General features: G+C 49.4%; 3 protein-coding genes across 12 annotated transcripts in view; 1 reads left to right on the top strand and 2 right to left on the bottom strand.

Moving 5' to 3' along the window:
- Wdr27 (WD repeat domain 27) overlaps positions 1 to 3,260 on the bottom strand; it is a 148,176-nt gene extending 144,916 nt beyond the window's left edge. For all 9 annotated transcript variants that reach the window (XM_046449383.2, XM_046449384.2, XM_046449388.2 and 6 more), the window contains exon 1: positions 2,904 to 3,260. In XM_046449383.2, the coding sequence (XP_046305339.1) occupies positions 2,904 to 3,079 (176 nt within the window). In that variant the 5' untranslated portion in view covers positions 3,080 to 3,260. The remainder of the gene's footprint in view (positions 1 to 2,903) is intronic.
- CUNH6orf120 (chromosome unknown C6orf120 homolog) lies at positions 3,064 to 6,419 on the top strand. The gene is made up of 2 exons (XM_046449397.1): positions 3,064 to 3,152; positions 4,204 to 6,419. The coding sequence occupies exon 2, from the start codon at positions 4,251 to 4,253 to the stop codon at positions 4,821 to 4,823; it is 573 nt and encodes a 190-aa protein (XP_046305353.1). The 5' UTR covers positions 3,064 to 3,152; positions 4,204 to 4,250; the 3' UTR covers positions 4,824 to 6,419.
- Positions 5,604 to 24,341, bottom strand: Phf10 (PHD finger protein 10). 2 transcript variants are annotated; one of them, XM_046449395.1, is made up of 12 exons: positions 24,238 to 24,341; positions 21,338 to 21,444; positions 19,367 to 19,497; positions 18,532 to 18,615; positions 17,320 to 17,453; positions 17,072 to 17,221; positions 16,405 to 16,514; positions 14,675 to 14,828; positions 11,302 to 11,457; positions 7,172 to 7,280; positions 6,705 to 6,893; positions 5,604 to 5,802 (listed from the first exon to the last, which is right to left on the bottom strand). In XM_046449395.1, exons 1-12 carry the CDS (start codon positions 24,322 to 24,324, stop codon positions 5,717 to 5,719), a joined length of 1,497 nt encoding a protein of 498 aa, XP_046305351.1. In that variant the 5' UTR covers positions 24,325 to 24,341; the 3' UTR covers positions 5,604 to 5,716. The 2 variants fall into 2 exon arrangements, with proteins under 2 accessions (XP_046305351.1, XP_046305352.1); XM_046449396.1 differs by having other exon boundaries at positions 18,532 to 18,609.
- Between the last annotated feature and the right edge of the window lie 956 nt (positions 24,342 to 25,297).

The following is a 25,297-nucleotide window of genomic DNA, read 5'->3' as shown; positions in this document are numbered from 1 at the left end:
GAAGGACTCCGTGAGAGGACTGCTGCGCTGACCAAATGACCTAGACGTGAGGCTGGCACCCTCACACTCAGGCCCTTCTGTGTGATGGCCTCCACACCCCAGGCTCCGTCCCCACAGCCCACACTCACTCTCCACTCTCATCCCCAGATGACTCCTTTGGTTCACAGCCTCCCACGGCCGCCTCCTGCCTGCTGGTCACAAGTACAGCCAAGAGTGGTAGAAGTTTGGGTTAGTGCAAGTCTACAACTCACAGGTCACGGCAGGTGGACCAGCCACCCAGATGTGCCATCTGTCACAGACCCTGAACAGAAGCAGGCCTTGCCACACACAGTGAGAGCACAAATGCCCCTGCGTGCCTGGGATGCAGGGGAGCCCATGCCCAGGCACGGAGAGGCACTGCAGGTCCACCCCACCTGCGTCCGCACTTGGGGTGTGGGTAGCTGAGCGCTAGCTCAGGTCTCCTGACGGCTCCCTGTTCTCATCGTGAGCACGAGTCGGACGCCTGGCCTTGTGGCTTCTGGAGCCTGCTGCCCCCACCCTGCTCTCCAGACCCGTCTCCAGGCCTCCCAACGCCCTCTCAGAACCAGACTGAAGATCCCCTTCTGCCCACTACATCTGCCAAGGAAGGGGCCCTCTGAAAAATTAAACACCAGGGCCCTGAAGTCCCCACTGCTGCGGGGCATGCCGTCACACCGTGGGTTCCACCTGCACCACCACTCTCCTCCTGCGCCCTGCTCTCCACAGCAGCTCTGCAGGAGGCCAGTGTTCCCCAGAGGGAGAGGCCTTACTCACACCAACACCCAGCAGCAGAAAGAGCAAAGCTGGAAGACACTGCCCAGAGAAGGCAGGGCACTGGGGGCAGGGTACATCGCCTGCACCCCTCATCCTAGGCACCTGCACAGCTCCCTGTGCGTGCACTCTTGGCACTCCACGGGCATGGCTGCTCCCCCTCGCTGTCGCGGGAGGCACATGAGAGTGCAGGTGATGACCTCCCAGCGCCCTCCTTCTCTGGAAGCTCTCAGGACTCTCCCTGTTCTACCTTGACACCCCCAGGTGCTGGCCTGTGCACTCAGGAGGTGCTGGGTGACATGCTGTTGTCAGCAGGAGCCGGCACGCTGCAAACACCCTCTCTGCACTGTCTGCCTTGCCAGCGCTGCACTATCCAGCACACCAGCTCCTGCCCACTCTCCCATGCCAGCCTGGAGTACCTCGTCCCTCAGTGTTCCCTGAGGCAAAGGGAGGCTGCACCTTTCTCGAGGCCTGGCCTCCTCCTCTGTGCTGCTGAGGCTGCTAGTGCAGCTGGCCAGAGGCTCATGTGGGGCTTAGCCAGGGCCTCCAGAGCCAGGCTTTGAGAAGGGGCCAGTACCTGACTTCTGGGCCCTGGCGTCAGTGGGAGTTTCCCCCAACCCAAGGATGCAGGCAGCCTGAGCCCCTGCGCATGCAACATGGCCACAGGCAAGGTCTGTTGTGAGAGTCTCATTCCCCTTGCTGCCGATCCTTCTGAGAACACGTCAGGGGTCCTGCCCCACCAGGAGCTTCCTTCCCTTGCAAAGGCAAGGCCTCCTCACTGTCCTGGAGCAAGACTGAGTGGTTCTTCACTGCTGGGATTTCCTGAGATGCTGAGCTCTGAGGAGGAGGCCCTGCCCAGCCAGGGGCCTTCATTCTGGCTGAGCTCTGAGCCCTGTCCCCTGAGAAGCCTTGTCCCTTCTGGAGGCTGGGCATGCCCCTCAGAGCAAGGTGGCCAGTGGATGCTGGCCTTGTTCTAAAACAAGATACAATCCTGGTTGACCTCATTTTCCTTTCCCAAACCAAATCTAACAGAGGCCTGCTACGTGGGGGGAAACTGAGACAGCAGACACTCTCTCCTATCTGTGCAGCTGCCTAATCCAAAGCATCCCTCAACATAGGTTTCCTTGATTGGCCTTTCTCCTGCTGGCCAGTGTGGTTCATGTTTCCAAATTCACAGAGGGCACATCCGCAGAGACCGCAGGGCTCAGGCCCTCACTGAGTCCACAGACAAGCAGTGAGTAGTGGGAAGAGCCCACCACAGCTCAGCTCTGCAGCTGACACAGGTTCTGGAGACAGGGTGCTAGAGAAGTGCAGGGCTATTTGGGGACCACAACTGCTGGATGAGATGCTAATTCATAACATGAGGGCCTGTGTGTGAGGTCCACTTCTAGTGCAGATACAGGACCAGAGATGGGATCTGGCCACTGAGAAGTAAAATATATATTTGTAAGTATAAAAGGGTGATGATAAGGTAACCTCAGGTCAACCTGGGGTAGCCACTGGGTAGAGTTCAGGAATCCAGGGACTCGGGTCACCACACAGCACAGCTCAGAATCACCAAGAGAACAAGGATGACCCCAGAGCAGAGCTGAAGATCCTCAAGGAAGCAAGAATGACAGCAGGGCATAGCTCAGGACCAAAGGGCACAAGAGAGACATCTCAGGACACAGCTCAGGACCTCCAAGTGTGCAAGGATGACCCCAGGCTCAATCCATGAACCCCGAGTATACAAATGTGATCTCCCGGCACAGTTCAGGATACCAAAGGGCACAGGGTTGATCCCAGGGCCTAGCTCAGGTACCCAAGCATGCTAGAGTGACGTTAGGGGACAGATCCGGACGCCAGTGTTGCAAGGGTGATCCCAAGGCACAGCTCAGGACCCCCAATCCTGCCAGGGTGACCTCAGGGCGGAGCTCAGGACCCATCAGGCGCAAGGTGACCACACTTTCACGTTATGTTCCACCGTCCGCACAGCGAGCGTCAGGTTCCAGGGCGAGGCCAGGCTTGGGAGGGACACTACGGCGGGCGCACCTAGGGCGTCCCGAGGCATACGGCGGCGCCGCACCCCGACGGTGAGGGGAACAGGCACAGCGGCGAGCCCTTGGCGTCCTCACCTGCGGTCCCGCGGACCCCGGAGCCCTGCGGCGACGCCCAACAGGCCCGAACCCAGGTGCCCGGCCCGCGCCCGGCCCGCGCCCGCCGCGTCGCCGTGGTTACAGGAGGACGGCCCAGGGCCACGCCCCCGACGGTCTCGCGAGAGCCGGCGCCCGCCAACTTCCGGCCGCCTCATTTCCGGGCGCCGCCTCCCTTCCGCCTGCTGGTGCGGAGCCCTGCCGGCCCGACGCTGCAGGCGAAGCGCGGTGGTGAGTCCCGCGCGTGGATCTGCCCCTCCCGGCGCCGCGCCCGCGCAGCGTTCTGGCCCCGCGCCTGGCCGCGCCGCCCCTCTGGCTGCCGCCTCTTGCTGTCCGCTGGGGTCCTGTCCCTTCTGCTGTCCGCCCCCTGCTCTGCTGTCCCCGCCCCCTGCTCTGCTGTCCCCGCCCCCGCTCTGCTGTCCCCGCCCCCTGCTCTGCTGTCCCTGCCCGTCTCTCCTCCCCGCCTCCCCGCTTCCCCGCTCTCCTCCCCGCCTTCCTGCTCTCCCCTGTCTCCTGTCCGCCCCCTCCTCTCCTCCTTGCTCTCCTCCCCATCTCTGTTGTCCGCCCCCTACTCTCCTCTCCCCCGCCCTGCTCCCCCCTCCCCTGCTCTCCTCCCCATCTCTGCTGTGCACCCCTGCTCTCCTCCCCCCTCCCCCTCCTCTCCTCCCCCTCCTCTCCTCCCCCTCCTCTCCTCTCCCCCTCCTCTCCTCCCCCCTCCCCCTGCTCTCCTCCCTCTCCCCTGCTCTCCTCCCTATCTCTGCTGTGCGCCCCTGCTCTCCTCCCTCTCCCCTGCTCTCCTCCCTATCTCTGCTGTGCGCCCCTCCTCTCCTCCCTCTCCCCTGCTCTCCTCCCTATCTCTGCTGTGCGCCCCTGCTCTCCTCCCTCTCCCCTGCTCTCCTCCCTATCTCTGCTGTGCGCCCCTCCTCTCCTCCCTCTCCCCTGCTCTCCTCCCTATCTCTGCTGTGCGCCCCTGCTCTCCTCCCTATCTCTGCTGTGCGCCCCTCCTCTCCTCCCTCTCCCCTGCTCTCCTCCCTATCTCTGCTGTGCGCCCCTGCTCTCCTCCCTCTCCCCTGCTCTCCTCCCTATCTCTGCTGTGCGGCCCTGCTCTCCTCTCCCCTCCCCTGCTCTCCTCCCTCTCCCCTGCTCTCCTATCTCTGCTGTGCGCCCCTGCTCTCCTCCTCCCCCTCTCCTCCCCCCTTCCCCCGCCCCTGCTCTCCTCCGTGCAGCCCCTCACTGTGTGAACCTGGCCCCGGGTTCAACCTATGACTTGTGCTTTTCCCAGCGCCGATGAGGAGCCAATGAGAAAGAGCCGGAGCTGAATGCCCAGCCATGGCCGGGCCCTGGATGGCGGCTCCCTGTTGGAGGGCCCTGCTCCTGCTGCTGGCCTCCCAGGCGGTGGCCCTGGTGAAGTGCTCGGAAGCTGATGACGTTCCCGAAGAGTGGCTCCTCCTGCACGTGGTTCAGGGCCAGATTGGGGCGGGAAACTACAGCTACCTGAGGCTGAACCACGAGGGGAAGGTGGTCCTGAGGATGCAGAGCCTGCGAGGGGACGCCGACCTGTACGTGTCCGACCGCACCCTCCACCCCAGCTTCGATGACTACGAGCTGCAGTCGGCCACCTGCGGCCAGGACGTGGTCTTCATCCCTGCCCACTTCCAGCGCCCCGTGGGGATAGGCATCTACGGACACCCGTCGCACCACGAGAGCGACTTCGAGATGAGGGTCTATTTCGACAGGACGGTGGACCAATACCCCTTCGGCGAGGCCGCCTACTCGGCCGAGGGCGCCGAGGCCGGCCAGAAGCAGGCCTACAGCCCCGAGGAGGCGGCACCGGAGGAGGAGTCTGTGCTCTGGACCATACTAATCAGCATTCTGAAACTGGTACTGGAAATTCTGTTCTGACCCCCGACAGCACTCCAGAGCAGTGCCCGCAGTCTGTGGAGGGACCTGGCTACTTTAACCTGGCTGAATTCTGGTTCCTTTCTCTAGAGGAGGGGTGGAAAAATAAAGCCATACCATTTTGTTACCTCACATCCCCCAAATAGGAAAAGCAGGTAGTAGTTTTTCTTTTGAAGCGCCAAATTTCTATAAACGGAAATGCCCAATTAAACATTGAATCTCCATTATGATCAGTTTGTCAGGCAACCTAAAAGCTATTACAGTAACTAAAGCTTACATAAAAGAAGTCAAAATATGAAGTTCAGCATGTTTTCAGGAGTTCTTACTAAAATCAAGTCCGAAATGCAATGATTTACTTAAATTTCCCTGAACATGGACTAAAGACCCAAGTCTGCCCCAAGTAGGGATGTATTATCTTCTATGTGTACAATTCTAGATCCCCCTCTGCACCAGTCTTATCAGGCCATTTGCCATTTTATCATTTTGGGCTTCCTATCACTAAAGTTCTTTAGTTATTAGGTGATTTTTGTTTTACTGCTTATGGCAGGTCAGAAGCACCACCACAGAGTGGAAAGGGTAAAAACAGTAGTTTTTCAGTCTAAAAGTTAAAATATTTCCAATTAAGTTGCTAAATATTGCTACTCAATTTTTTAGAGAAAACCAAACCGCTGAAATTTAAAGAAAAAAATATTTTTTTGGAATAGTTGCAGTTTCCTTACCTGTAATTAGGTTCAAGGGTAAGAGTAGCTTATAATGAAATGAGTCAACTAGCAGATTTTAAGCTCAGAGTTAATTTCAAAAATCCTTTATTGGCATAAAAATGAGGCTGTTTTAAATAAATCAGCACCAAATATTCCACTTCAGTGCATATGCGTTAGAGCCCCCCAAAAAGGATTTTATCCCTCTTTGCTGTTTTTCCCCCTTCTGCCCACTTTCCTGGGTGTTGGGGGGGCTCGCTGACAACAGTCACAAATCCAGCGACCTAGGAGAAAAATTGTTAGTTAATATAGAGTGGAATCTTATTTTTATAGGACTGAATATTAAACCATTTAGGTCTCCTTCCTTAGCTGTCACTAGTGATGATCCCCGGTGGATTTATGTAAATGTCCCTTAAGATGACCGGTAAGCTCAGTAATCAAATCCTAATGCAAAACCTAGCACAGAATCTGGCGTTCTTCAGCTTTTTTCTTGGCTGCTCCAACAGCATTCTCAAATCCTGGTGTACTGTGCTGACACAGCGATTTGAAAGTTTTAACTGCAGGAGAGGCTGCACTACATACTTGATCTGGATTTCTACAGAACATTAAATAATTATTTAACTTGCTTGCTTCTCAGTGGTTCCCGGGAAACAGATCTAGGCATATATTTTATAGAGTATCATACAGTGTTAACTATGCAAATAAGTTCTAAAGTTACACAATTATCTGTGTAATGTCTTAGTCCAATTACTGTAACTGACCGATTGTGTTCTAATTCTAAAGTTACCTGGAATTGTCGCAATGCCTCAGTTTATGGATATATGTTCTAATGTGTAAGGTGAAGCAATCTAAGTTTCTAGATAGTTGACATATAAAAATAAAATCAAAGCACTAAAACAAACTGATGGCTCTTAAAGTACTTTAGCTATTTCAGCAGGAAAACACCAGCTCATTCTGTACATTGAACTGTACTTCCAAAGCAGCCTAGGTGCTCTGACATTTATCTTTTAGTTGTATTTGTCTAAAGATGAAAAGAAGGTAGGCGTGACCTGCGTAATAATGGCTTCTACCATGTTTGGACAGAATGGTCTGCGGGCCATGCCTTCATGTCATTAGAGTGTCTATGCAGCCTTAAGAAGATGCTGGGAGAGTCTCACCAAAGATAATGCACTTTTAAAATCTTTACCTGATGGAATAGCACCAAGGCCCACACAAAAAGTATGATAACCTCTGTCACACACATCACAGAACATCATTTCTTCTTCATGGTGGGGCTGTCCACATACAATGCATGTCTTACACTCCATACACTGCCATGGGTAGGTCTTAATGATAGAAACAAGCTCCATGGTCATGTCCAGGCAAGAAGGATGGCCTAAATCAAAACCAACAGTAGCATTTCACAAAGGGCTTTTAACTAATTTGGCACATAAAATACTGGTCTGCTTCAGGACTTGCCAACAATGGCTACAGTACTTAAATCACCAAAGATACAAAAACACAATGTAGAAGAAAACACCCAGCCTTGTCACACAAGATTACCCTGTTACTGCATGACCACTGAACTGAAGTCCAACTGACTTCTACAAACTCTAGTTTTTGAAGCAACAAATAGGGTGGGGTCATAATCTTAGAAGATGTCACCGTACTTACCACTGTTATCACACTGGGAGCAGTGTATAAGTGACTCAGCCTTTCCTTTCTTGTTGGACTCCTTACCCTTCAGACAAATCCCACATAGAGCATTTGGAATGACCTTTGGCTGGAAGGGTAGAAGAGGACTGTAAATTCATGCAGGAGCTTGCTGTGGGTTCAGGGGACTGTTACTTTATCACCTTATCTTTACTTCTGGGAACTCACTATTGAGGACTTTGAAAGACATAACTGGACAAGAGTCTGCTCAGAACAGAAAACAGCGTATGGATGAAAGTCTTAGAATTCATTTAAAATTTAGTAAACAGCATGATCTCGTGTTAAGATTAAACGTAGCATTCTTCACTTGCGACATACATATCGTACTGTCTGTATAATTAACCGGAAGCAAAAACAAAACACAAAATCAAATGTCACTATTAAGTGGAAGAGAAAATCCTCATCACCAAATGATATTACATGAAAGTTAAGCTAAGTTTTAAGCAATTTATGTACTGTTTTAAAATCCTGATATTTCCAAAGATGAAAAACTTGATATTTAAAAAAAAAACAGTATTTTAACATTTTTATTTGAAAGATGTCTTGAACATGATCATATGCATAAGTGTTTGTGGAAAACTGAGTTGTGATTACTCTTTGTATATTTAATAAATTAGAAGATCCTATGCTAACGGACAAACACAGTCACTATGGGGTAGAACAAAAAGGACAAGGTTTCAGATAAGCGAAAAGTTGTCACTTAAGAAATACACATTTTTGGAGTACTACTTATCTTTCAGACTAAAAACACGCACAGTACCTGGGCTTTAAACGTATTTGGCATCACATTGGAAAGAACAACGGAAAAAGGGTTCCCTACAGGTAAAACTGTCAGGACAGGAAGGGTGCCTGAGCAGCACAGCCTACAGATGGTGCAGGCTGTCCGCATGCACATACCGGGTAGGAAAGGAGGAGCAAGTGGGGTCAAGAAGGAGCCTGGGCAGGAGGGAACCCACAGTGAACTAGAATGATCATGTTTCTGCTTTATTCCAATACAGCCAAATTCACCTTGTAATCCTCTTCCTAAGTTACTGCACCAAAGAGGAATCTAAAGAAAACTCAAGCTTTGTATAACATATTCCAGCTTTGAAATGTCTCATTGCCACCTTCAAAACCTGTTAGGCCTGAAGAATTTATTCTTAATTCTTTCCATTTTTTTTATTTTTTTAGATTTCCTTCTTTGCAAAAGATGACAGAGGCATTCAAAAAGAATTTTTGGCTTATTTATTTTAAAAAGTCAACCTTATACATAAATAATGATAAAAACAATGAATCTAAACAATCACAAATGTCTCTACAAAATAATAAATATCATGGAAGTTAAACATACATATAAAATGTCACCATTAACTATTCTACATCTCCTACGTGTGTATCTTCATACCCTGCTCCCCAAAAAAAAGGATAAGAGTCACATGCTCCGACCTCAAGTCCTGCAGTGGAGCTGCCCTCTTGGGTACCCCTACCTCCTGGCACACCCTTCCCACTGTGTTTCTGCACCCCAGTGAGAAACGGCTCTAAGTGCACTTCTGTGATCCCATCTATAACTGCCTCTCCATCCACCAAAACTGAGAAGTCTTCTGGGTATGGTACTGTACTGGACATGAAGACACCCGCACTTAACACGTGTGGTTTTCAGTTACATACTGGTGTAGCAAGCACTCCTTTCTCCCACTGAAGTCAGGGAAGTAACTATACAACATTCTAAAAGGAGAACTCCTCATAGGAGTGCCTTTACAAAACAAAAGTCAAAGGGTACAGCGCAAGGCTAGGCATTCACATTCTAGAGCAATTCAAGTTCTACAATCATTAAAATATACATAAATGCCTATGATAAAAGGAACACTAAGAAGGTTCTAGGCTTACTTCTAAGTTCAAATCATGTTTTGTTAAACAACTTACAATTTTTCTCACCCAACAGTCTTCTTGATGGAAAGAGGAAGAGAGAGAGAAGAGGGGAGAAGACAGAGTGCTGCAGCGTTTCCTCAGTGCGTGTGAGCATTGGGGCTCTCTGCAAGGCCCAGGCCTATACCCAGGACCTGGCCCAGGAGAGCCACCAAGGTGGGCAGAGGAGGAAGGTCTTCCCCTGGACTGCAGGGGAGGGAGGAGGAGGGAAGCCAAGTGCAGACGCCCTGGAGACTCATGGACAGAACTGTGGGTCTGACCCAGACACTAGGTTCTACTTCAAAAAACCAGAAAGACATCAGAGTTTCACTGATGACAAGAAAAGTAAAACACTCACTCGCAGTTCAGCATCTCAAATAAAAGGCTCACAATACACTTATCTTCCTTCTTGAAAAACAGCCAAAGATAAGTGAGACATTCATGGTAGCACTAAGATAATATAGATTTTAATCACGTACTTAACAGCCCAGAACCCTAACGATTATGCTTTAATTTCAGGTTAATGTAACCCAAACAATACTGTCCTACAAACTACGGGTAAGCACTCGTGGAGCTCTCAGATGAATTATCGCTTCTCACCCCTACCCCAGTGTGTCTGTGTGAGCGTCAGCTTGGAATTCCCTCATATTTAGGCACGTCTTGGCTTAATACTTTTCAGAGAGAGGTTAAGCTTTTAATAAACATGTTCACATTAAAGTATTTGTCTAGACACTAGTTGTTCCCACCCTTGAAATACTTAAATGTTCACATAAAATTATAAAATGTGTAGTTTGCATATCAGACTCCCTGGAGTACTGTTTAGATTAATCTATATAATTTCTTATCTATTAAGTCAATGATAACGTGGATCGTTCTTCACTTTCAGTATGAAAATATCTGTTTCAATATTCTCTTTTAACCCATGATCAGACAGGCCTGTTGTAAGATCCACTCACACTGAAGAGCTAGGACCGTGTGCTCTGAGCCACCACTCAGAGTGGACGCTCCTGGACCATGAGCACACTCACTCATTACATTTCTGAAATTTAATCTTTGGAGTTCATTTGCTTTCAGTCATTAAGGATTAACTTAAATCTTTAGTTTAAAAAACTTAGAAAAGCTATATATGTAAAAACAAGTACAAAAATCACATAGCTGCAGCCTGCTGAAGCCACCGTGGAAGGCGACCCCTGCAGGACACAGCTCCAATCTGCTTGTCACGGCCTGCAGAAACCTGTGTTTTTAAGTTGAATACATAAAGGCATTTTCTAATAAAATATGGAATATGCTCATTGGGGGGGGGGGTGTTTTATTTTGAATTCAGGAAAAGAAAGGTAGATGAACTGCTAGCAAGGGTTCTTGGGGAGAGGAAGATGGCTAACAGCCCACTTCAGCTTGTGGCCGTGGGTGGCTTCACAGTCACGATGCTGACACCCAACAGGGTCCAACAACCTCACTCAGCCAAGCCTTCTCACCACCTGAGCTGAAGCCTCCTCCAGCGCCCCTCCACAGACCGCCATGAAGTGCGTGTCCCCACCCATTCCAGCCAACCACTTTGCGCTCTCCTGCCACCCCACAGCAGGCCTGCGGCTACCTCTCCCCCTTCCAGGTCCTCCCATTCTGTCAAGTGAGACAGGAACACCAGCCCCCACGGCTGCTGGCAAGCTGCCACCTTACTCTGAGAACAACTGGATGAAGAAGTAAACACTGCGTTCCAATCCTTGTCCTGCCAAAGTCATGCCACAAACCACCACAGCCTAAGTCGAGGTCTGCTTTCTATCCAGAGTCAGCTCCATCCAGCTGGCCCCAGCCTGAGGCCAGGCCCCATCTTTCTTAAAGGCACTGCACAGACACACCCCCACTTTTGGCCCACAGGCCTGCCTACAGCCACGGCATCTGAGGTGTCGGGGAAGAAAACATGGAGCCCCGGAGAAGGGACCTTTTCAGAACCCATACTTGCCTGGTTGTTACTCAGAAGGAAAAGAGACTCGTAAATTGTACATACACAGAAAATAGAAGCTAAACCATAGCCAAGTGACAGGAAAGCCACCAGGGAAGTGAAGCAAAAAGAGAGCGGCAGAAGGCGCACAGCACAGGACAGGAGTGAGCTGCAGCAAGCAAGGGCTCCGGGTCGTGAGGTGCAGAGCTAACAGCTTCAGGGGAGAGGCTGCTCAGTAAGGAAGCCGTCAGGGGCTTTTTTCTTCTACCTTGTACCCAGGAACTGACTTGGACAGAACAGAACGCTTGGAGCCGTCTTTTCTCGGAGTGGCAGCCTTGTCCCTTGACTTCTGTCTTCCCTGGAAGGCGTCCTCCTGGCTGTCAGGGGGACTCTCCCCTTCAGACACGTTGCCCGAGGAGCTGTCCTGCAGCACAAGAATCAAGACAGACCTGAGTCCCAAGCTTTAAAACCATGGAAAACATGTTTTAAATGTTTCATCCTTTGAAAAGCATAAAGGTCATTCTGTATAGAAGAAACCTGTCTCTCGTGAGACTAAAATGCACCAGGTTAAAAATCACTTTTCCCCGGCCAGGTGTGGTCGCACACGCCAGTAATTCCAGCGGGTCAGGAGGCTGAGGCAAGAGGATCAGGAGTTCAAAACCAGCCTCAGCAACTTAGCGAGGCCCTAAGCAACTCAGTGAGACCCTGTCTCTGTATACAATATAAGTAGGGCTGGGGATGTGGCTCAGTGGTGGAGTGCCCTTGAGTTCAACACCCAGTACCAAAAATATATATATATTTATATTATTATTATCAGTACAATATAATTTCAAGCTAATTCCATTTCTGCCAGTCAATGCCTGACTCAGCTCTTGTGGACTCAAGAAAACCAGAACAGAATCACCTTCTTCTGCTATTACTGCACCAACACACAACTTCATCACCATTTCTCTAATCACAAGGAAGCATATTTTGTATGATTACAAATAAGTGTGTGTGTTTTCACTAAATAGTAAAGGTTATTCAGAAAGTCCTTCAAATACACATTTTTTCAATAAAATTTAATTATGCAGGGCCAGCATCCCAACAATCTATAATAGTAGCTGACATATTTTACATGTTCAAAGTTTAAGACCTCAACATCTATTCATTTACTTCATTTCATAATTTAAAGTTTCCTAACTAGAGTTACAATGTTGTGTTCATATAAATTATGAAAATTATAAGTGAAAAAATGAGGCTATCCACAGCCACCTATTAAACACCCTGAGACGTGGCAGGGTTCGTGAATGTGTCTCCCGTGTTGTGGGAGATCAACCTTGCACATGACTGGGTCACACTCCCCAGCTGGGTGCTGAGGTGCTCAGTCACAGAAATGTGGCAGAGCCTTCCCCACCCTTCTTGGGTCTGAGGGTCGGTGTCTCGTGCATGGGTGTGTCTTGCTACAGCCCCATGGGTGGAGCTACGCTCACCTGTTCCTTTGTAACATAACCCCTTGCCCTGTTTAGGATAGAATCTTCCATGGAAGTTCCTTGTGTGTGTCCCCTTCTCTTACTGTGCCCTTGGGTGTGGCCTACCCAGGTGTCAGTCAACCTGCTGACAGTGGACATCATGAAGATAGACTCAGCCCCCTGAAACCTGACCCCTTGCCTCATTTGAATAGCTTCTCCTCAATAAAAGGGGTCAGCGCGTGCTCTCGCTCTCTCTCTCTCTATGGACCCTTAAGGTCAGAGGAGCCGTCACGGCGACCCCAAAGAAAAAGGTATTTGTGTCTCTTGTGGGGTTACTTTGCGCAGCCCAGTCAGCAGCCCAGTTTCCCTGGAGTGACCCCTGAGCCTTTTAGACATGAACAGAAACCTGGCACGTGTGTTTCTGGCGTTTCCATTCTGCAGATGCCTGAGTGCTCTCGGACACACACATCTACCCTTATAATGGGCCTGGATCATGCTGCGTCAATGTGCATGCAGGCGTCAACATTTTTGTAAAGCAATATGTACATTTTCTATCACTAATTATTCTCTGAACTGCCGTTCTATCCTATAAATTAATAGCACCCACAGTGAACACTAAAATCGATCTCTAACTTCCACTATGATAAATACTGTTAACACTCAAATGTTAACAATTTTTTTCTAATTAAATTCTGCCAGCATCTGATTGAGTCCTTAGAATAAATTCTCTTAGCAAACCTGCAAGATCAAATTCTATGCAAGTTAGAAGTATCAGCATGTTGTCAAAATACTTCCCCAAATGCTGAACGGAGTGACACTCCTCAAGCTTGGTCACCTGAGGAGTGTCATATCTTATGTGACATGGATGACCAAACATTCCAGAGGCTGCTGGTGACAGAGATATGAGGCCAGTCAGTGGCAGCATGTCCTCAGGTCCAGGTTGGCCATCTTGGTATGAAGTGTGAGGAGTGAGCTACTTAAAGTGCACTTCTAAGAAAACTGGAGCCTGTTCACACGGGGTCAAACCTGAGTCACTGCCAGGAGCTGTTTTCCTTCACGTCCACATGCACCCACTTCCATGTCCTCCATCCACAGCACACCATCATTCCAAGTCTACGATGCACCCACTCCCCACATCCACAGCCCACCTACCTCCCATGCCACAGTGTACCCACTTCCCAGTCCACGGGCCACCAGCCCCGTGTCCACATTGTGCTCACTTCCACGTCCAGAGGCCATCAGCCTGCCCGTCCACAGTGTACCCACTTCCAACGTCCACAGCCCACCAACCCCCATGTCCACAGTGTGCCCACTTTCCACGTCCACAGCCCACCAGCCCCCTGTCCACAGTGTGCCCACTTTCCACGTCCACAGCCCACCAGCCCCCAAGTCCATAGTGTGCCCACTTCCCATGTCCACAGCCCACCAGCCCCCATGTCCATAGTGTGCCCACGTCCCACATCCACAGCCCACCAGCCCCCTGTCCACATTGTGCCCACTTCCCACTTGCAGAGCCCACCAGCCCCCAAGTCCACAGTGTGCCCACTTCCCACGTCCACAGCCCACCAGACCCCATGTCCACAGTGTGCCCACTTCCCACATCCATAGCCCACCAGCCCCCATGTCCATAGTGTACCCACTTCCCACGTCCACAGCTACCAGCCCCCATGTACATAGTGTGCCCACTTCCCACGTCCACAGCCCACCAGCCCCCTGTCCACAGTGTGCCCACTTCCCACGTCCACAGCCCACCAGCCTCCCATGCCACATTCACCAACTTCCCACATTGTCCATCCACAGCATGCATGCTTCCCACGTCCTCTGTCCACAGTGCCTACTGCCCACACTCACAGTGTGCCAACTTCCCACCATCTTGCTCTGCATTTTAGTCACACCGGGAACCAAACAGTACAACGTGTTGGTGACTACAGCACCTTCCATGGCAAGCCAGGAAGCAGTAAATGTGCTCCCCAAACCAAGAGACAGTGAACTCATGCTCGCTGCTCCTACCTCACCTGCCCACAGCCAGAAGGTAAGACAGCAATGGCCACACAGGGCACATGTACATCAGCACACACAGTGAATTTTCCTGATGAACGCTCAGGAAGTCATGCAAAAAGAGTATGGTGCCCAGGTCAACCAAACGTTGAGGAAAACAGCCAGCACACATGCACAGACAGGCATTCCTACCGAGGTGCCTTTATTTTTCCGTTTCTCATCACCTCGACCATCTTCACCATCATCCGAGTCGCCATCACTATCCAGGGCAGGGAGCTCGGGGTCCAGGGGGGGCTCGTACAGCGCCGTGTTCAGTGGCAAATACCGAAGCTCGTCTGGTGAGTACCTAAGTGCAGAGAAGTGCTCTCACTGTTCCATTTCTATTAGATACAAACTAGCTTACAGCTGCCAAAACAGCCTGAAGCTTTTCAGTCCCACATTCCAAAAAGTGATCAGAAATAATTATTTTTTCATTTTCATCATTAGGTTGGGGTAATAAGAAACTTGAACATTTTTACATTTCTTTTTCACTAATCGTGTAGAATATGCATTTGATTCTTTTTTTTTTTTTTCCTTTGGTACCAGAGAGCTTGACCACTCAGCTACATCCCCAGCCCCTTTGTACTTTTGGAGACTGGGCCTTGCGAAATTGCTGAACAAATATGCATTTTATTCTTATTATAAAAAGTTAACGTCTCTCCCTTTTACCCTCAACCAAAAAAACATACCAAAATGTGAGCAGGAGAAGAGGGCACAGGCAGTGAGGCCAGCACACCCTGGCCTCGGCGGCCACTGCACTCTGCTGCAGGCCTTCCCTGTGAACAGTGCAGCAGCCCACCTCGTGAAGCTGCTGACATGCACCCTACATACACTCACACATGCACGTAAATCCCAGGAATAGCACTGAAAACACAACGGAAGAAACAATTTCCAGTAACTTAACTTCCAGTTACTTCAGTGTGTATGTGCAGCATGTGTGCTAACACTCAATCACCTATTCTACCTGGAGCTACAGACTGGCCAACCCTTCTCTAAGGGCAGACAGCTCTCAACTGGCTGTCGATACTCAGGGACAACTCTTGTCTCACCCTTGGGAGAGACCTCATGCAGGCAAGGAATGGACCAGCACCTCCTTCAACTAAAATGGCACACCAGAAAACAAGGGGGTTGGGAGACTAGCATATGACATTTAATGATTGGCTGACGCCCCAAAAAAAATTTTAATTAAAATTTCTGCCCAAGATTTTAATTTTACTTTCAAGTATAACTCTATAATCTTAAATTCTATTCTCTAACAAACACCTTCTATTCCCAAAGATATGTTATTAAAGTAAGGTGAAAAAGCTGAAGGAAAAGCTGGGATTTTGAAACAAAACGAACCCATTAACCCAGGTGTTGCTGTTGTTACACTCAGACTGGGCACAGGGGATAAGCCCAACTCCTGGGCAGACTGGCAGCGGCGGCCAGCCCCAACGGGTAATATGAGGGGTACCCGCGTGTCGACACTCTGCTCCTGCTCTAACCTCCTCTGCAGTCAAGTCAGTGCTTCTCAAACGTGGACCCTGTGGGCAGGGTGAACAATGCAGGCTGAGCAGGAGATCGCAGGTGCACTGCAAGTCTAGTCCCCAACAAGACCCGGGTGCCACCAGTGCTCTGGGCATGGCTCACATCTTTGGCCATGAGGTGCTGCAGAACCCTTGGCCACCATCTGTGATGAACCCACATGGGACAAGTGGGGACAAGGGCAGTCCGGCCACTCTGGCAGTGTTCAGACTCTGGCTGATGGGAGTTCTATACCACAGAACCAGGGAGGATGAAGAACACTGACATGAACCCCACACACTATCTTACACACCCAACATTCATTAGGAGACCCGTACATAAGGGTCTGAAACCCGTGGTGACAAGAACTACCAGAATACCTCTTGTAATACTCCTGGAACTGTCCGGGGATGAGCGCCACGGGGTAAGAACTGACCTTTGTCCGCTCTGTTGGCAACACTCTGTACTTCCCTTGTGGAACCTGGATGACCTGTATCGACACAGAAGAGCAAATCCAATTCCACGAGAGGAACCAGGCTCCAGGAAAAGCAGCCCCAAGTATGGCCACTGCATGCGCCCTCCACCCCAGACACTCCTACAGTGTAAGTGACAGGGAGAGTTATGGCCCAAGGGGTCAATGTGAGCATTCTCTTCTCCTGTTCCCCAGAGCGGTTTCTGAAGAAAGGCAGATCTCTCGCTGACCACACAATAGCAGCAACCAGGGCAGCTTATAAAACCTCTCTGAAGCTCAACCTTCTCCTCCATGACATGACATGACAATAGCTGCAACCTCAGGTGGTTTACTGTGAGAACTAAATGAATTACTATGTAAATGTCTCACAGTCACCTGGGACACACAACCACCATAAAGGGAAAGAGATGGCACAACTGCAAAAAAGCAGCCGAGAACCATTAAAATCATATCGTGGTTTCAAGGGAGGAAAGGACACAGAGCTGGTACCAAAATAGTGACAACAGAGGAGAGTTAACCACTGCAACAATGAGCAGTGCGTAGGCTCGGGGACTCCCAGAGCTAAGTCCTCCTACGTGGGTCTGCAGGTCAAAGTAAGCTCTTCTTTCTTCCATGCGTTCCCGGTTCAGGTTGCTGTTAAACTCAGCTGCTTTTTTAGCAGCCTTCTTAATGTACTCAGGCACTTTGCTGGCTTCAACTTTCTGAGTGTTCTGTTGTTGCATTTGCTGAAATTAAAAGACTCAAGTTGGAAGTCACAAATAACTTTACAAAATGTCAGTATCCCGAACCCAAACAAAAGAAGCCAGGCACCTCAGTTACTTACAGAATACTCTTTGTAATGATCTGTAATTCGCTGACGTTCCTTCTCCTGTAGAATGACAGAGTACTCAGCATGTTTGGCTGGATACTCTTTTATCATTAAGTCAATCACTTCATCACTGCGCAATGCTGTTAAACCTGTTACAGACAAAAGGGAGGTGAAAAACTCTTCTAAGGCCACTGTCAGAAATTAGCTTATCCTTCAAACTGCATTTAAAAGGTTTTCAAAGAGTCAAAGCAAAATTCTGTAATACATTTAAAAATAATAAAAATTCACAACAAAAAAACAATTAAAAATAATGATATCTTTCAAAGATAAACCAACTCTTTATCCAAATCAATTTATCTTACAGTCTGTGTATTATAAACATATAACCCTTTACTTAGAAATAACTGTTGAACAATGAAACACACTGCCACCAACATAGGACATCAGAGGTCTAAGAAAATGTTAAATTCCATATACTACTTATACACAATCAATTCAATTCACATTTCAAAAATCTCATCAGCATCTAAATGTACATAATTTTGTAATTATGAAGGTACTTTTCAAAACTCAAAGTTACAGATTTTACCAATTGCAGAATTGAACTCCCATAAATTTACATTATATCAAAAGTAGCCATGTTACAATAAAAGGCTTATGAAAGAAAACTACAAATAAAGCAGGTAGATAAGAATTACCATATGATGCAACTATTGTACTCCTAGGCACGCACCCCAATATATAAAAATGCAGCTAAAAGTGCCTGTTAAGAGATAAGAATCTGTGGGTTCAGGGCCGGGGTTGTGACTCAGTGGTAGAAAGCTTGCCCACCCAGCATGTGTGAGGCACTGGGTTCAATTCTCAGCACTGCATATAAATAAAGTAAAGGTCTATCAACAACTGAAAAAAAAAAAAAAAAAAAGAAACTATGGGTTCAATCCCCAGGAATGTACAAAAAATAGAGAAGGATTTATGCTTTTTTCTAAAAATTACATATTTTACACATGACACTTTGGAAGTTCTATGACAATTATCAAAAAAAATTCTGATATAAAATATAAGCTTCATATTCCTTTGCATTTTAATAACCAAAAATAAGCAATTTGGAATTTGAATAGTTCAGTATACTTCATTAGTTTTGTAGACAGCTGAGGAAAGGAGATGATCACTCATCACGATCACCTCTCAATGTTCAACTGGAAAAATTCACAAAAAGGCCTTCCTTACCTAAAGTGCACTGAGTCTCTGTGATGACATTCAGCTCCCTCAGGTACAGCTTCTCCTTGTGAGACAAATCTCGTCTCTCTAAATCTCCAAGAAAATAACAAAAAGATAATTAAAAATAGGGAAATATCATACATTGGCAAAACTCTTAAAAGATTAAAAAAACTTGATTTTCAAAAAAATTTCATATTACATATTCCAACAATTATCAAGGAAATTACACAAAAATCCTATGAATTCAGGGCTGGGGTTGTGGCTCAGTGGTAGAGCCCTTGCCTGGCATGTGTGAGGCACTGGGTTTAATTCTCAGCACCACATATAAATAAGTAAAATAAAGATCCATTGACAACTAAAATATTTTTTTTAAAAATCCCATGAATTCAAGAAACAGAAGTTAAAATGAAACTTAAAACAGAATAATCCAAAGCAAACAGGTAACATAAAACAGCATGAACAGAGTTCACCAGAAGTAGCCCTTCTTGTATTAGGACTCCAAAGCTCAAGGGACAATGAGTGGGAAACAATTTAAAACTCATGACTATGAAATGACTTTTTCTAAAATTTCCCAAAGGAAATTCACCTTTCTCATTTTGCCTTTAAATCAGTTTATGAGACTTCAGAACAAATCAAGAGTAGAGAGCAGTAATGAATGACAGCAGTTAACTGAAAATCAGCAAGCACAAGACTACAAGCCATGTCACAGGAGGGTGGGCACAGAGCTCAGGGGCAAAGCGTACCACGAGGCCCCTGCAAGCACTCACGTGCCAGGATCCATCCAAAGAAATGCTACCAGCTGGGAGCCGGACATGATCCACTGCACAAACTAAGACTGGAGTACCTGGATATTTCCGCTTGAAGGAGGTCACACCCAGGTACTCGCTGACTTGCTCCTGAAGCATATAATATTCTCCGGTTTCGTCAGGCGGCCATTTGTACTCTATCAGATTTTCAGCTGGATAGTAACTGAAACTAAGCACAGAAACATGTTATGCCTTAAGTGTGCCTTCTACTAAATTTTAATCACCTTTATTTTTGAGGCCATTTAAAAACTATTTAAATACTTAAATTCTTGTTATAACTTGATTTCATGTTTATAAAAGAAAATTAGGAAACAATCATCTGGAATATCACAAACATTTTCTGTAAGCCACAGGAGCTAACACTCACAAATGCTGGGGAAAAAGGCCTAAGAGACAAAGCAAGGCACAGCTATCAGCTCTGCATTCAGTCTTCCCGGCTTAACACTCACTACAAGTATTGCATCTACACAAGGTGTAATGTAAGCAACTTCTGACTCTGGTCTGCTGCTCAGTGAGCCACCAACAGCTGAGAAGGCAGAACCCTGAAGATCTATTTCTCAAAGTGGGGGACTAGGAACCAGGATTACCTGTTCTTATATAAACTTCATAAACCCAGAAGCAAGGAATGGACCTAGTTTGAAAGTGCCAGCACATTCTCTCAACCCTGCAAAGAGCGCAGAGTTCAGGATCTGGGCCAATCTGACTTCTACCTGAAGGGCAGGAAGGGAACACTGTTGACAGCGTCTATCCATCTACACAGCAAATGAAGAAAACAGCGTTCCCAGAGCTGAGCTGAGCTGGGCGCAGGATGCCACTTGCAGCAGTGTGACGCTAAACCCCACCTCTTATCACAGGTAGAGGGTAACTCAACATAGTCAGCAACTTAAACAGAAGAGCTCACTAGAGAACTCTGATTTGGCAATGGGTTCTTAGATATGACACCAAAAGCCCAGAAGCTGAGAGGGAAATATTTGGGCATTATTCTAACAAGGGATTGATACCCAGGTTAAAAGGAAAAAAAAAACAACTCCTGAAACTCAGCAACAAAAGTGACCCAAATAAAAAATGGACACAGAACACTTCTCCAAAGCTGAAAATGGCCTCTAAGCACATGAAAAGAGGCTCAACATCACTGGTCATTATGGAAATGCAAATCAACATCACAATAAGATTCTCACTTCACATTTTTTAGGAAAACCACTACTGAAAAGAAAAAGAGAATAAAAAAATTGCAATGATGTGAAGAAACAGGAGACTGCATTGCTGGGAAGAATGCAGAGTGCTTCAGCCATCATGGGGAAGTTTGTACCATATGATCCAGCTATTGCTTGCACTCCTAGGCATATACCCCAAGTAACAGAAAACAGGGACTCTGTTTCCTTGTGTTCACAGCAGCACTACCCTCCCCAACCACAGGGTGGAAATGACCCAAAGGTCCACCAACGTATGATGACTAAACAAAATATGGTATATGCACACAAAATGAAATATTCTTCCAACTTACAAAAGAAACTGCGACGTATGCAACAAATGGATGAAGCTTGAAGACATGATGCTCAGTGAAAACATCAACACATGCAAGAACAAAAATTGCATGGTTCCACTTCCATGAGGTATCTAGGGCCATCAAATTCACAGGGACAGAAAGCAAAAGGGCACCCAGGGACTAGAGGGAAGAAGGGGAGTTTCTGCTTGATTATGGGGTACTAAAAAAACATCTGGAAACGATGGTGTGACGGTCGCACACCATTGTAAATGCAATTAATGCCACTTATCTGTATGCTTAAGAAGAATTAAAATGATGAGTTTTATTTATTTAAATATTTTACCATAATTTTTAAGTGCATTCATCAGCAAACCAACTGTGGAGTCACATTATAAAATAGGAAGAAAATACCATTTTTTAATGACTGTTTTGCCAGAGCTGGAGCTGGGAGGAGAGAATAAGAGAGCATTGATGCAAACAAGAGAAATGTCACAACAAACACCGAGCAGCGAAGTGACAGTACCCAAGGTCCTGGCTCGAAGTCTCGCAGCTTCTGGAGCTGTCTCCCGAGCCCATTCGCCTCCTTTTGGATGGTTGGGTCCCATCATTGGAATTATCTTCATTATCTTCCTACACATTTAAGTCAAAAATAACAACAAACAAGAGATTAAATAATAGACAAGAATAACTGTGTTTTCTTCCCAGGTTTGCAAAGAGTCTCATCGAGTGAAAGGCTTCCTAAGAACAACTAGTTATACAAATATTAACTTCCTATTGTAACTAAAAAGGACTAAGAATTGGGCATAAGCAAGACTTACAACAAAACTAAAACCTGATCTTCAAACCAAATAAAATAAGAAAGTTTTCCATTAATCTGTATCTCTCCTCTAGCTCCACTTTCATTTCTTACCAACTGAGGTCAGCTGATCCTTCACCCTGAAGCTGAAGCTAACCTCCTACTCAAGCCAGGGACAAGGCTGTGGACCAGACCAGGTACAGCATTTAATTCAACTTAGAACTGGTTCACGACTACTCCAATCCACAGCCATAGGCACTTACATTCTTGTGAAAAGCAGAGGGCTAAAAATACATTATGAATCCTAACCACATTTTCTTTACATTGCAAAAATTTAGCAAAAATACATTCTAATAAGCATCATCAATCATTTAGTGATATACACATATCCAAAAAGGAGCTGCTTTCATATATTTTTAGTGCAATTCATTATTTGATAGTATCAAGGTGTTAAGTTCAACAATTCCATCAAGGGAACGAATGAGGTATCAGATGTTAGAAAAGTGATTTATTTACATATTAGCCAATATTTGAGGTCTAAAAATCAAGACTTTTTTCCCCCCCAAGTAATGTAGCTTCTAACAACTATTAAACACCACCATCCTCTTGTTACATCTTAAACTGAAAATCATCCTGCAAGAGAATATCAAAAGGCAGGACAGGCATATCAGAGAGACCGCCCTGAAGGGTTTCACTGGGCTCTGCCCTCTTTCCCCATGTGGCTGCTCCAAGAAGGGAGGGCAATAGTGTGCTCCTATCATGTGTCTAGTGCAAGGGTTAAATGAGTTGACGTCTGGGAAGCACTGTAGCAAGGGGGAGCAAGTAAATGTCTGATAAATGTGACTTAAAAGTGTGATGATGATGATGATAAAGTCTCAAATGTCTCCAGTTGGCAGGAATTCACAAAGTTTCTTTTCCAAATAGCAAAATAAAGCAGTCTCTTCTTCAGTTCTCATAAAATAAGAATTCAGTTAAACAGCCTGAATAGTCCCTTGAAGATTCAAAACCAAGTACAACTCAAAGAGTCTAAAATCATTTTCCCAAAATGTATATTGATCGGCATCACAACTGCAATGCTTCACATTCAGTGATCCAGACAGATCCAGGCACTCAAGTCTTTGAGAACTTTTAAGGATTTAATCATCTTCTTTTTTGCTTGTTTCAGTTTTCAGGATTTTTTTGTTGGTGGTGGTTTTGTGTATGTGGGTGTGGGTGTGTGGGTGTGTGTGTGTGTGTGTGTGTGTGTGTGAGAGAGAGAGAGAGAGAGAGAGAGAGAGATGTGATGCTGGGGATGGATTCCAGAACCTCCAAGAAGCTAAACTGGTGCTCTACCAAAAGCCACACTTCCAATCCGTTTTTAAAGATTTTTACATCAATTTATTTATTTTCCTTTGTTGGACTAAAAAAATTTAGACACTCAAAAATAGACAAAAACAGAAAGGCTGAGGCTCAGCGGTAGAGCGCTGGTCTAGCATGTGGGAGGCCCTGGGTTCGAATCCTCAGCACCACATAAAAATAAGTAAAATACAGGCATTGTGTCCAACTACCACTAAAAAATAAATATTTTTTAAAATAAGTAGATAAAAACAAAAACACAATGCAGAAACTTCAAAAAAAACTGAAACCATAATTTTACACACTGTACAGACTACTGTAACTGCACTTCTATGGGATCGAAGCACATACATAGCTGGCCTTCTTGCAGACAGACCCTGCAGCGTCTCTCTCTGTATCCCAGAGTGGGGTCAAACTTCAGGAACCTATCTGAAGGCAGGACACTGGGAAGGAGGAGTGTTGAAACGCATCCTGAGTGTAGAGAGAGACATTTGCAAGGCAGAGTTCATGGGTGGTCTCCACCTTTGGATCCAGTGAGCTCCTCTCATCAAACCCTTCAGGTGACACGCCAGAGGCAGAGGCGCGCTCCGGGGGCGCTGGCCGAGCGCCAGAGGGTCCGGCGACCTCGGATCCTCCTTCAGGGCCGTGATCCTGTAGCCTGGAGGGTCCCAGGACGGTGCAGGGACCTCTCGGACCAGGCGGGCGTCTCGGCGGAGAGCTGGTCCCCGGGCAGCGGAGGCGCCAGGCCGCCACCTGCGGTCCTCTGCCGGGAGGGCGGCCGTGCCCAGCCCGCCGCTTCCCCCAAGTCCGAAGTCTGCAGAGCCCTTCCTGCCGGCCACCCGGGTGCCACACCGCGGGCTCACTCCAGAAGCCAAGTGTCCGCGCGGCGACACTCCTCCCGTCGGTTTCCTCCTCTTGTCGGCGGCTCCGAGTTCCACCGCCGCGTCCGCCCGCCCCCGGGAGGGCGCCAAGTTGGTGGGAGTTAGCGGGGCGGCCGGGACCGCGGGCGCAGGGCCGCCGCCCGCCTTCGCCGCGGCCGAGCTCTCCACTTCTCGTCCCGCTCCCGACACCTCCCACGGCGGCCCCAGCCCGGGTCCCGGCCGCGGCCTAGGACGCCGCCCCCGGCGGGGACCGCGGCGCGCACTTGTTGCTCGGGCGGGCGGCGGGGGGCCTGCGCCCTGGGCCCGGGGCCTCCGCCCGCCGTCCCGGCCGCCCGCCGCCCCCCGTCCCCACCGGGGCGCGGCCCTGCCCCAGCCCGCCGCCGACGTTGGGCCCCGCCGCCGCCTGCTCACCTTCGGGGACTGCGCTCCGGGAGTGGCCGGGTCGCTGTCGCACGGCCGCGGGGACAGCGCCGCCCCGGGCCCGGCCGCCGCCGCCATCAGCCCCAGGGCCCCGCGCCGCCGCCGCCGCCGCCGCCGCCGCTTGGTCCCGGCCGCCGCCGCCGCCGCCGCCGCCGCCGCGCGGGCCGCCCGCCGCCCCGGCCCCGCCCCCTCCGCCCGCCCGCCCGGGGGCCGGCCCCTGCCGCCGCGCGCCCCGCGGCCCGCCAGCGCCACCGCCATGGCCGCCAGCGCGCCTGGCCGCCGCGGGCCCCGCGCCGCGCCGCTCACGCCCGCCGCCGCTCACGCCCGCCGCCGCGCCCGCAGGCCCGCCGCGCTGTGCCCCGGCCCGCCGCCCGCGCCCGCTCCCGCCGCTCCCGCCGCTCCCGCGCCCGCTCTCCCGGCCCGCGCCCGCCCCACCTCCCGCCGCCGCCGCCGCTGCCGCCGCGGCCCCCGGCCCCGCCCCGCCTCCCGCCGCGCTCCCCGCCGCCCCCGGCCCGGCCGGCCAGGCCCTCTGCGCGTTAGCCGCCCCGCCGCCCGCGCTCCCCACTCCCCACTCCCCACCGGAGCCCCCTCCCCCGCCGGGCGCCCGCCCCGCCCCCACCGGCGCCCCCGCCCCCGCCGGGCGCCCCGCCTCCACCGGTCCCGCCTCCGTCCGCCCCCTCCCCCTCGAGGTCCCCCGCCCGCCCCGGGTCCCCCTCCTCCACCCCGCGTCCCGCCCCCCGGTCCCCCGGCCAGTCTGCAGGCACCTTTGTTCTCGGCCGCTGCTGTCCGCTGCGCGGTGATTCACGACGCTGCAGAGGCGGGCGGAAGGGCGAGGGCGCCCCAGGCGGCACCCAGAGGACGCCTTGCTGGGTTCCTCCCCGCCCCAGCGTCCGCGCCGCGGGACCGTAGCTGGCGTCGCCACGGAGGGCACCTCAGGGGTAGCCGGGGGCGTGCGGAGAGGACGGGAGCCAGGGTCCGCCCTAGTCCACCTGGATCTCGGCGCTGCGGTTAGGCGCAGGCACACGGCGGTGCAGAAGGATGTGCCAGAGCT

Source organism: Marmota monax, unplaced genomic scaffold, assembly GCF_021218885.2.
Source record: "Marmota monax isolate L192 unplaced genomic scaffold, Marmota_monax_Labrador192_F-V1.1 WCK01_AAM20220418_F8-fsc00083, whole genome shotgun sequence".
Lineage (NCBI taxonomy): Eukaryota > Metazoa > Chordata > Mammalia > Rodentia > Sciuridae > Marmota > Marmota monax.
This window is presented reverse-complemented; position numbering and strand designations above follow the sequence as displayed.

Coding starts and splice junctions, on each gene's coding strand:
- Phf10 (XM_046449395.1), bottom strand. CDS start 24,324: ATGGCGGCGGCGGCCGGGCCCGGGGCGGCGCTGTCCCCGCGGCCGTGC. Junction 17,222..17,319: donor ATCATTACAAAGAGTATTCT/GTAAGTAACTGA, acceptor TTTTAATTTCAG/CAAATGCAACAACAGAACAC. Junction 14,829..16,404: donor TTCCAGGAGTATTACAAGAG/GTATTCTGGTAG, acceptor CTCTGCACTTAG/GTACTCACCAGACGAGCTTC.
- CUNH6orf120 (XM_046449397.1), top strand. CDS start 4,251: ATGGCCGGGCCCTGGATGGCGGCTCCCTGTTGGAGGGCCCTGCTCCTG.